Source organism: Aphelocoma coerulescens, chromosome 1A, assembly GCF_041296385.1.
Source record: "Aphelocoma coerulescens isolate FSJ_1873_10779 chromosome 1A, UR_Acoe_1.0, whole genome shotgun sequence".
In the NCBI taxonomy this organism is placed as follows: Eukaryota; Metazoa; Chordata; class Aves; order Passeriformes; family Corvidae; genus Aphelocoma; species Aphelocoma coerulescens.
This window is the reverse complement of record NC_091014.1, coordinates 69,720,133-69,731,448: the sequence shown is the minus strand read 5'-3', so window position 1 is coordinate 69,731,448 and position 11,316 is coordinate 69,720,133. Positions and strand designations below refer to the sequence as shown.

At 43.1% G+C, this 11,316-nt stretch overlaps 1 protein-coding gene across 1 annotated transcript; it reads right to left on the bottom strand.

Moving 5' to 3' along the window:
* Positions 1 to 480: 480 nt before the first annotated feature.
* MANSC1 (MANSC domain containing 1) lies at positions 481 to 7,916 on the bottom strand. Its single transcript, XM_069003429.1, has 3 exons — positions 7,346 to 7,916; positions 6,362 to 6,502; positions 481 to 4,587 (listed from the first exon to the last, which is right to left on the bottom strand). The coding sequence occupies exons 1-3, from the start codon at positions 7,899 to 7,901 to the stop codon at positions 3,590 to 3,592; spliced, it is 1,695 nt and encodes a 564-aa protein (XP_068859530.1). The 5' UTR covers positions 7,902 to 7,916; the 3' UTR covers positions 481 to 3,589.
* Positions 7,917 to 11,316: the final 3,400 nt, after the last annotated feature.

Below are 11,316 nucleotides of genomic sequence, written 5' to 3'. Positions count from 1 at the left end.
ACGTTTTTATCGGCATGGAGTGTGGGATGGTGGGATCAAAGCATGTCATCAGATTCAAATCCACTAAGATGGTTTTGCAGGAGGAGGGAAAACAAGATTAGTTTTGAAACTGCCTTCTCATGTAATTCTTTTTTTTTGTGGTTTAATTTCCTTGTGTGTTTGTTAGGTTTTGTTAGTTGATTAGTAACTTACATGAAATAATCCTGAGTATAAGCATTTCCTACTCCTACAGGAGTTAAAATGAACTGAAGCACTATTTGCAGAGAACACGCTGTGCTGAGTTTGCAGCCCTTCGAGGTAGGGACTTAGCACCCTTCTCATCCATCTCAAATAGATCAACAGTTTCTCTCTTTATGATTGTTTGCACTGGTTATAAAATTTAGGCTATTTGCCTTACTGTACAATACCACAAAACAGTTTTGTTCATGACAGTCTCTATTTACACACCTTATGTTTGCTTAGCACTATAAAGCACCAACATGAAAACAAGCAGCTACAGAATTTATTATGCTCTCTGGGTGACAAAAGGCAATCAGCTTTTGGCCTCCTGCCATAACATAACTGGTTACCTTCAGAAAGAGCCACTCCAAGTGTGCAGGTTGTCATCATAGCCTGCTGATTGATGATCCAGTTCCATGTGTGGTGCACAGTGAAGACCACAGGAGATGTCAATGGAAAAACAGAAGAGTGCACAGAAGTTTTAATGGTGGAAAGCATAACAAACTGGATGGATTTTTTCGTTACTTTGTCTCGCTCCTTTTTGATTCATAATACAAGAGCATTATCCAGGCAAACAAGTAAGCTCCAAAAATGCATATAATAAAGCATCATAGTCAAAAGAAATGATGGGAAATCTCTCTCCTCTGTTTACTGGAAATGCCAATACATGACTAATAATGCAATCCAATTCAATGTCATTAAAATAGAGATTTATGCTTAGTTTTGTTGTCTTCTAAATTATATGATATAGTAAAAAGTTTTAAAAATGTGTGTATATAATCCTCCACCCAGAATCTTTCAATAAACAAAAAGCTTTCCTATAAAACCTTTTTGCAATGAAATACACATAGTTTGGAAAGTTAAAAAAACAAACTAATTTAAATTTTTTAAAATCATCAAAAATCCTCAAAACTTGTCAATTCTATTTAATAAACTGTTGTTGCCCTCTAGTGTTCAAACACAGCTTGTAAAGGCCCCACCAGAAAGATCCAAACTGGTCAGCTATCAATGAATTCCCCATTAGTTCTTAATCCAGCATGACAAATGGATGGGAAAAATAATTTTACAAAAGTGTTTCAGTACACCTGCTTAGTACCTTATTCTCTTTGCTCAAGCACAAAAGATGATTTCTCATGTAACAACATTTAAAGTTGTTTGTTTACTTAAACGTTGTGAAAGGCCACAGAGGTCAGCATCCTCACCAAATGAGTGATGGTGCTTGTGCACCTCTCAGCTTTACCTCTGCCACTCACCGTGCTGGGCATGCACTGCTGATTGGGCTGGAGGGCAGTTCCTGATCACATGGGCCACACTGTAGAATCAGAGACTGCTTTGGGTTGGGAGGGATCTCAAAGATCAGCTCATTCCAACCCTTGGCCATGGGCAGGGACACCTTCCACTATCCCAGGTTGCTCTGAGCCCTGTCCAACCTGGCCTGGAACACTTCCAGGGATGGGGCAGCCACAGTTTCTCTGGGCAACCTGTGCCAGGGCCTCACCACCCTCACAGGGAAAAATATCTTCTCAATATCTAACCTCAACCTTCTCTCTTTTAGTTTAAAGCTATTCCCCCTTGTCCTATCACTACATGCCCCTGTAAAATGCCCCTCCTCCAGCTGAATGAGCCTGTGCTCTGAACAACCCTGAGATACATCTGCTGGTTTCTCTTGAGTGTTTTGCTACTGTACTGTAACCATACCAATTAATACCAACCGCCTTTCCCTCCAACAAATTATTTATTGCAGCAGAAATGCACAGTGAGGATTCAGGGCTTGTTCTCAGCACCTCTCCTGCATTAAGCTGCTGTGATGGCACCAGCAACATAGAAAGCTTCTCATGAAGGTTGCAGTTCTTAAAAGAGAAAATGATGGTCAGCCTTAGATCTGCATCTGCATTTTTACAGCTAGGCCTAGTACTTATCATTCTGTGAACTCATTGCCCAGAAATGTTCCTTCTTGTCATGTTCCTTGACCAGAAACCTCTGAAAATAGCTATTAAAAAAAAAAGAAAATAAAAGAAAATGAGGTTAAACAAAGCGCAGTCAACAAACAAGCTGATAAATTTGAGGTACTTCTGTAATTTTGCTCACTTTTAAGAGGTTATCTAGAATGCTTTGCTTTTAACCATTGTCAGACTTAAACAATGTAGCAGACCAGCTGGTTTTGTGTATATAAAGCAATTTGCAGCCTCCATATAGTAATAATTCAAGTTCTTGACACAAGAAACACTGACTTTTCTTTGATCTCTGAATAATGAAATTTTCAGAGAATTTTCTGTGTTTAGTTATTTAGAGCTTTCAGAAAACTTGCCTTGAGGCCATTTTTTGGATCACGCTTGCTTCCCACCACACTAAGCTTGACAGATCTAAGAATTTCTTATTTTTTATTATTTCTTATTTTGTAACAGAATTGTTTCCTTGCATTCATGAGGCACCCTTCCTTCTCTGCCATGACGTTTGTTGTTGATTATGCCACCTGACATGAATACTTTGATATCTTGTCTTTCATTCTAAAACCAGGTTTAGACTGAGTGTATACAAAGTGAAATTTAAATAACATGAACTGGAAGTTGTGTCACAGTAGGTGCTCCCATTGACTCTCCCTGTTGAAAAATCAGGGAAACTTAAAATCATAGAGTTGTTTAGGCTGGAAAAAACCTCGAATATCATCAAGCCCAACTGTTAATTAGCAGCTATGCTTATTACCAGTCACATGAAGGGGACACTAGAACTGAAGAGAGTGTGCTTTGAGAGCACTCACATTTGCAGTATGTGGTTTTAAGGAGACCTGTGATGTATGCAGAAAAAGAACTTTAAAGATATGTATATAACCATAAACTGTATTTAGATAAGGAAAATTAAATTATGCCATATGTCATATATTTTTTACCTAAAACCATTTAGATGCAAAGCTCTATTACTAAGTATTCCTTTAACGCTACAAATAGGGTAAATAGGATTGCCAGGCAATCATGTAACACTCTGGCATTTGGTGCAAATAGCACTGAAAACACCCACGTGCTGCACAGGTACTCAGTTTATTAGGTGTACTTCCATTTCACTAAGCTTATCACAGTACAGATTAAGCTCATGAAATGCTTTTTCTCCTTAAATATAAGACCTTCTTAGCTTAGCTTGGATTTAAGTGTTTACTCTCAGGACTTAGTAATGAATCAAACATGACAGACATTATATTTCAGCATAGACAGAGTGTTTCTTCTCCCCACCAAACCCATCTCCTGTCTCCTGCTTTCCCATTAGAGGGAAAAAATGGAGTCCATCCTCTTCTGAGGTTTCAGTATCTACTGTTCCATTTCAGAGTTCTCCTTTCAAAAGTGAGAGATGCTCCTCAAAATTTTATTCCCTCTCCCAATCAGACATCAGCATACATTCCATTGATCAAGTAATCCAACCTGGTGTAATGCCTCTTCTGAAGAGATTCGTGTATTTTCTTCCCTGTCAGCACAATAACTAGCAACAAGAATATCACCCCAAAAAACAAAGCTGCTACAAGGCTGCTTTTCTCCCCCAGCTGAAAAACACCCTTCCCTCTCAGAACACCTTCTGACAGGGAGCGTTCTGAGTCAGATTGGTCAGAACCCCGAAGGTCATTTTGGGAAGATGCAGGGGAATCACTGGACAGAGTGAAACCTGGAAAAGAGAGGAGGGTCACATGGCTGGTATGACTGGAAGAGACAACTGTTGGCTCAGGAGCCATGGCTGGAGTCCTTAGCCTTGATGGGGTGGTAGCAGATCTGGAATTTGTGGTCACTTGCTTGGTTGTAGAAGTAGAAGCAGAATTTGTGGGCTTGGGAAGAGGAACATGAGTGACAGCGACGCTGGTGACAGGGACACCAGGTTTAGCTCCAGTGGCTGCAGCAGGTGGAGAGGCAGCTGTGGTGGGGGGGGTTGTAGCTGGTTGAGCAGCACCAGGATGCAGAGAGGTTGTATGAGACTCCAGCTGGGCAGCACTTGTAGGCAGAGGAGGAAGAGAAGCACTGCTGGTTTCAGGAGCGCCTGCCTGAGTAGTGGTGGGGAATGAAGCAGTGGGGTTTCCAACTGGAACAGCAGCAGGCGTGTTTGGTGGCAGATTAACTCCCTTCTGCCTTGAGATGAGATCTAAGCTCTCAGACTCTTTTGCTCTCAGAGATTCAGGAAAAACTGTATGAAATTCCATGTTGTCTAAATGCTTGCCTATGTGGTTCAGGAGTTCAGAAGCCTGACGAAAGACAGATTGTTGTGAACTGGCAGTGCGATTCTGGTGGATATTCTGACTGTGAGAAATAATGGTGCCAGCATCCAAAGGCAAAGAATAATCATTTGAAGAAAAGTTCTCAGTTTTGATGGATTTATCCTCTGGGGCATGGATGTCTGGAAACAGAAATACGGGTATTTAATTATTAAATCTATTTTTGACTACTGTAGGCATACTCTATTTGTATTTCTTAGAAACATTTATGTAAGGGGGCTCTAAGAGATACTGACTAATGAAACTTGCTTTCTTTAAAATATGCAGTGACATTTATATTCTATGTCATAAAAGCTGTCGACCTCAAGCCTAGTCACACAACAGTGTCCTGTGGCAGAAATACCATACAAATGATAATCTTAAAAGCTACCTGATTTTACAGTATTTCTTCTACAGTATTTACCTGATTTACAGGTATTATAGAAAGTATTTGACTGAGCATGAGCTCTTGGAAAGACTGGCTAATTGTTAATTTATATTATATTTATATAATTTTATAATTATATTTATAAAAATACAGAAAAAATATATCATATATACATAATAACTATTCAGCTGCCGCACAGAACATTTAAAAGGGAACGCTCTCAAACAGTTCTGACTCTCATCTCTTTTTATTATTGAAACAAAAAGGTTTGTTAACTGCACTGGAATTGAAATAAATAATTTTAAAAGTATCTTTCCCCCTTTTAGCTTGGTTTTCAGTGTAACCACATACAGATTCTCATATGAAAGAACAAAGTTTGAAACATTTGTTGGTACTGACACTGCTCCGGTGCTACCTTTGAAAACTTATTAGGAACATTAAACAAGCTAGCATAATCTTTCCACAATTAAATGTTCACAGAAGCTAAAATGTGCAAAATGAAAAAGAGGTGCTATATGCAATCAAATTGTTCACTCAGCACTGCACTACATGCCCAACAAAAGCACAAGCATGACTGCATTTCTTGTTTCTTTGTTTGAAACCCCAATGTTCTTCTAGGGGAGAAGGAGCTGGAGGAAAGTGTAACTATAGTCATCATTTTACAGAAGTGCAGTTCATTTGTTGCACATTGCTTTTGCACAATTCCTGTGTGATTGTGCTTGCACAAAAATACTTGGTAACATTATATGAGTAATCTTTCTATATATCACACTGTTGCTCCTTGCACAGTTCTTCTTGGAAAAATTCTCTTTTTCAGCAAAAGTTCCATCTCTCAAGCAGCCACACAGAAACCACCTTGTAAACTCTTGGCAGGACAGTCTAATTATCAGTTTCTTATCTGAGCTGTTCAAATAGGTCTGGTGCAAGTCAATGTCAATCAACAAGTAGGCCTTGCTGTTAAAAATCCCACAGCGTAGGCCAGAGAGCAAGAAGTTCCCGAGTGTGCAGCCCACATGCCATAAAGCTCTGAGTTTAGAGAGTTTGCTTCTGCACTTCAGGTTCCCTAACTGAAAGCAGAAAATAATGATTACCACTGCCAGTTATTCATCAGTGTAGCACAGGTCCTTTCAATACACAGCTGGCTACAAGGGCATGGTATTTCCCTTGGTTTTGGTGATACTTTTCAGCATTATGTACAGGAAATTTTCCTTCTTGAATATCTCTAGATGGAAGGAGCTTCTTTTTGTTTTAAGCAAGGACAAATTACAAGGAGTTCTGAATCTAATGTGAAGGAATTTTATAAGGGTCGGGACATTATTCCAAGCAGGAAGCTGGGCCCACAAAGGAGCTCACCACACACCTGCCCATCCATCTTCCACAAAGAAAAAGAGCAGTATTTTCCAATTATAATGCTTGCCTTAGAATACTTTACTAAAAATACGACCCCAAGCAGTTCCTGGTCACTACTGAAAGTTCATAGGTGCAAAAGTCATCTGGTGTGGGAGCTGGTGGCTCTCACTATTATTTACCTCTAGTTATCTTGTAGCTCACAAGTCCTGTTGCAGGTTTCATTGGACAAGCCTCAGTGTTAGGACAGTAAAACAAGTAGCAGTTGGGATGTGTACTTGTTCTTGCAGCATAAAAAATAATCAAATTGCACTTCTTGTCTCCTGCAAAACAAAATAAATGCCTGTTTCAGCAATAAAAACTTTTATAGCAGTATGGTAATGAGATCTAGTTCATTAACTTTTCCCCAATGTGAGTACTAGGAAAACTACTAACACATAACATTCCTACAGGAAAAACAGCCAAAGACTGCAGAAGAATGGCCCAGGGCCAAAATATGAAAGGTCACACCTTCCTTTTCCTGTACAAATAAAGTTGGGGAAATTATGAGTCTAATCTCCCATCCTCCCCTCACCCATACCACACTGGTGCCACTTTATACAACGATTTCTTGCTTACAAATCCTGTTAAATCTGAAAACCTCCTTGATACACTTATAAGGAAGAAAATTATTTAGACATTTTTCCTTATTACATCCCAGGAATCACTTGGCTAGTTGCTGCTTCGGGGGGTCACCTTCACCACTGTCATTTCTACTTCCTGCTCTACCTCCTACTCCAAGAGCTCCAAGAGCTTGACTCAAACCAGCTGTCTCAGCGGAGGGTGAGCATTCTCATTCTTGGCTAAAATTAAATACAGTGCAAAATGTCAGCTACTTTTATCGCGTCTACTAAATACAGCTGATTCACCTTCGGGGTTCGGGATTTGTGAGGTTTTAACACTTAAAACTAACGCTTAAAACTAACGTTTCTGTGATGTAACTATTTTCCTGAACACTACGGGGTCTTGCGTTAAGATCTAACATCTACTGGCAAAAGAAGGTAGCAGCGGCAGGCTGGAACTAAGCGCAGCCTGAATGAGAGGGTAAATTCTGTGCTGAACACCCCGCGAGCCCAAACTCCAGAATTAATCGCCCAGGCAGTGGCGGAGAAGGAGGCCGAGGTTACCTGCGAGCCAGTGCCCCGAGCAGCAGGCGCGGGCACACGCACCCGCGCTGGGGACGCGCAGCGGCTCCGCGCCCCGGACGCCGCGGGGCAGGGACAAGTCTATATCGATGATGGAATTCTCCATCTTCTCCGCGGAACACTCCTGGCTCAGGGCCGGCCCGGCCATCACGCAGGTGATCACCAGCAAGCGAACCGGCCAGCGGCTGCCCCCGCGGGCCATGGTGACCCGGGCCGGTCCCCGCGGGGCTCCTCCGGCACGGCCGCGGTTCGCAGCCAGCGGCAGCCGGGGGACCCGCGTCGAGGAGTCTCCGCTGCTCCCGGGACGGGCACGCGTTCCTGGGGCACCTTCGGGCTGCCCCCGCCCGCAGCGCGGGGTCGGGAAGGCAGCGGCGGAGCGTGGCCAGGCTCGGGACGGCCGCTCGGGGGAACCGCGGGTGTCCCGGCACGTCCGGGAGGAGGGGCCCTGGGGGCGGGCCCGGGCCGCCTGCTGCCCTCCTCCTCCTTCTCCTGCCTGCCTGCCCTCCTCTTCTCTTCCTTCCTTCTCACTGCCTGCCATTCTCCTGGCCCCTTCCTGCCTTTTCTCCTGCCTGCCTTCCCTTGCTTCCTCCTGCCTGCCCTTCTCCTGCCGTCCTCTTGCCCTCCTCCTTCTGCCTGCCCAGCGGGGCTGCGAGGATATTCCCGCTCCTCCAGCCACTCGCCGGCCCCAAGAGCTCTTCCTGAGCATCAGACACAAAGGCAAAACCACCTAGTGAAGCTCTTAGTGGTCAAGCTGATAGGGTTTTACCCACAGTCAGACTTGTCCTCCTTCTGAGATCTGCTTTTGGAAGCTGTAATGAAAGCGATTAATATGCATATCCTGGACTAAACGGACATGGACATATTTCCATGTTTGTAAAAGACTCCTTGCTACCTGAGTAATCCTGTTCAAATCACAGCCAAGCACAAGATGTTTGTGGAATGGAAGTTGTACAGAAAAGCCTGTCTACTGGGACCCTGTCTGGTGTCTTGGCCATTCTTCCCTCAGCTGTCTCAGTGCAATTGCTTGCTTAAGTAATGTTTTTGCTTGGAACTTTTTCATTTCCTCTTTTTAATTATGTTTTTTTCTTACTATTTTTGGGGTAGTGTTTAGGAATAAAAGTAGACCAAACGAATCAAAGAATAAAAGGATTATATTCCTTATTTATATATATTCCTTATTTTCAGGAAAGAGACCTTTTATTTAATTCCCTGTAAATAAAATCCATTTTCTTTTTAGAGATGTACATTACCTGATGAGATCCCAATGGGCAGGTTAGTTTATATATTGTAATGGTTAGATGCCAAGGCACGGGCAGCTGTCTTGTTCTTCATGCCCAGTTAGTCCCCTTTGTCAATACTGCTGGGTGTTGGCTTTCATTTGGACATGAATGTTGTAAGAGACTGAGCCACCCATCTGATTTTGCATCACATGGTCATCTTGGGGCAATTCATAATGTTTGGTTGTGATTTCGCAGTCTCGGTGGGATGGTTTCCTCTAAAATTTTCAGCTGCACTTGTTTAAGAAAATATTCCTTTCTAGCCCAGCTTCTCTCTTTTGGTAAACTGGTGACATTATTTTCACTGTTAGAGGACAAAGTCCTAAGAGAATGTGAACATTAAGGTGTCACCTACTAACTGCATCACACGGTGAATGAACAGGGGGAATGAATACTAAAAGCAAGCACAGGTATTACCCCTGCTATGTATTAGATAAAGTTGCAGCTGCCACCTGCCCTTGCTTACATAGAGGTGGTGGAAGAAGCTGAGGAGAAAGAAGCTGAACAATAAGGCTGAAGATCTGGCTGGGGTGGTCAGAACTGGAGGGTGAGGAAACTGGTTCTTCACCTGAAAAGTTGGGATGGTGTACTGTAGTGATGGTGAATGTGAGAATATGCACAGACACTGCTGTGGTCAGACAGGCATAGATGACTGTGGGAAAAGGAGAAGGGCTGATGTGATCTGTAATATAAGCGGGGCAGAAGAGATCCTGGGGATAACATGACTGCCCCACTCCAGCCACCATGGCAAATTTCTGCTCTTCCTGCCTCTCCCTGGCGAGACCAGAAGCAAATTGGTGAGGCTGCTGAGGTGCAGGGAAGCCAAGGTCCATCAAAAGCTATGCAGAAACCACATCCACTGGGCTAGGAGAGAGCCAGCCTTGCCCAGCAGCTGCTGTGTTCCCTCACCACTGCAATGGGAAGAAAGGGAGGCTGGGAGAGGGAGAATGGTGGGACACCGTCAGCCCTTAGACATGGTGCAAGGTCACTAAAGGTGTTTTCTGTAGAGCATCTGTTTGCTTTGGAGCCAGTGCCCTACATGGTGAAATGCTCAGGCACAGACAAGATGAAATTCTATTGTAACCAATGCTATTAGGTTACAAAAGCACACAGTGCAGCATACAGCCTACAGCTAGCAGCAGGTGCTGTTGGATTGGGATTGTTTTCCCATAGCCTGGATCTCAGAAACAGTGCTGAGGTGCAGTTCTCACAAGATAGGAGCCTCATTCTTGTGTTAGATTAAATCTTGGTGGCAATTAGCAAAGGCAGCCAAGAGAAACGATGCCGAGTTCGGTGCAGAGCTTTGGATGACGTTGGGCTTCGTGCATTGAGTACAGAACAGGCTTGTTCAGAAACCAGCACAGACCAGTGCTGTTCTTATTTATAGACAATTCTTCTGTCATAGACAACTGCATGATGTCTTTGCTGATTTGACTGTCAAATATGAAAACAGTAAGTCCCAAATCTTAAAGTATGTTTCCTTCTCATTTACACTTGCGGTTTTTTGAGGTTTTTTTAATATTGTTTTTTTCCTAAGCCTGAGCTGCCTGTGGACTTTTGATCTTGGCTTTTCCCTCACTCCTGACACACATGTATATAAGGGCTGCTGGTGATGGGTATTGCCCACACTGCTCTGCTCTGTGCCCAGCGCTCTGGGGTTTGGCAGGTTTGCCTTGGCACAGAAGAATTCGTACCCTTAATTAAAAAAATCACAGAATCACAGAATTGTTAGGGTTGGAAGGGACATCTGGAGATCATCTAGTCCTGCCCCCCTGCCAAGGCAGGGTCACCCTGAACAGGTGACACAGCAACCCACATTCCAGGTGGGTTTGGAATGTCTCCAGAGGGGAAGACTCCACAACCTTCCTGGGCGGGTGGTCCAGTGTTTTGCCATCCTCAATGGGAAGTTGTTCTTCTTCATGTTGAAATGAAACTTCTCGTGTTTTAGTTTATGGCCATTGCTCCTCGTCCTGTCACTGGGCACCACTGGAAAGAGTCTGGTCCCTCCTCTTGGCACCCCCTTTAAGATCTTTATCTGCAGTAAAGAGATCCTCTCTCAGTCCTGTCTTCTCCAGAATAAACAGGCCCAGCTCCCGCAGTTTCTTTGTAGCAGAGCACCTCACCCCTCACAAGAGTTTATTTGTTATTTGTTAACTGGTCAGACAACTCAGACAGGACAAGCTGTCTTGTAGTGAGTCATTTTGGGGCCATGCGGTTTACACTGGTCTGGCATCTCCCAACTGCCAATAAACATCTCACTGTCCAAGTGAGATCTGGAAAGGTAATCTGGATTTCTGACTTACAGACACCTCACTTTCCAGCTATAAAAGCCACATCAAACTTCCAAAAAGCAGAAATCTTCTACACATTTCCCAGGAAATGTGTGGAGTTTCTCCCCTGAGCAGGGACACTGCTTTGTGGTTAATCCCCTGGAGGCTGAGTGAAGGAATCTGTGAATATTACTTCAGTGGGAAGTTACATTTGACTCCTAATACTATTTGTTTTGCCACCTTTAATAGAGGTACCTTGATATTGTGCACTGTTTTATGTTATGCTGTAATCTACTGCTAGTTGTTTTCAGTTTTATACTGTGTAGTAAGTTATTCTGATTAAGATCTTTTGTCTATCTCTTGTCTGTTTAATAAATAATTCATTTTTATAAATCGACCTGATCTG

What these genes read in the sequence shown, in the direction of transcription:
- MANSC1 (XM_069003429.1), bottom strand. Translation starts at nt 7,901, where the DNA reads ATGGCAGGCAGTGAGAAGGAAGGAAGAGAAGAGGAGGGCAGGCAGGCA. An exon ending in CTCGGGGCACTGGCTCGCAG is followed by an intron (nt 6,503 to 7,345) that starts GTAACCTCGGCC and finishes TTTGTTTTGCAG; the next exon opens with GAGACAAGAAGTGCAATTTG. An exon ending in GAGCTACAAGATAACTAGAG is followed by an intron (nt 4,588 to 6,361) that starts GTAAATAATAGT and finishes TTCTGTTTCCAG; the next exon opens with ACATCCATGCCCCAGAGGAT.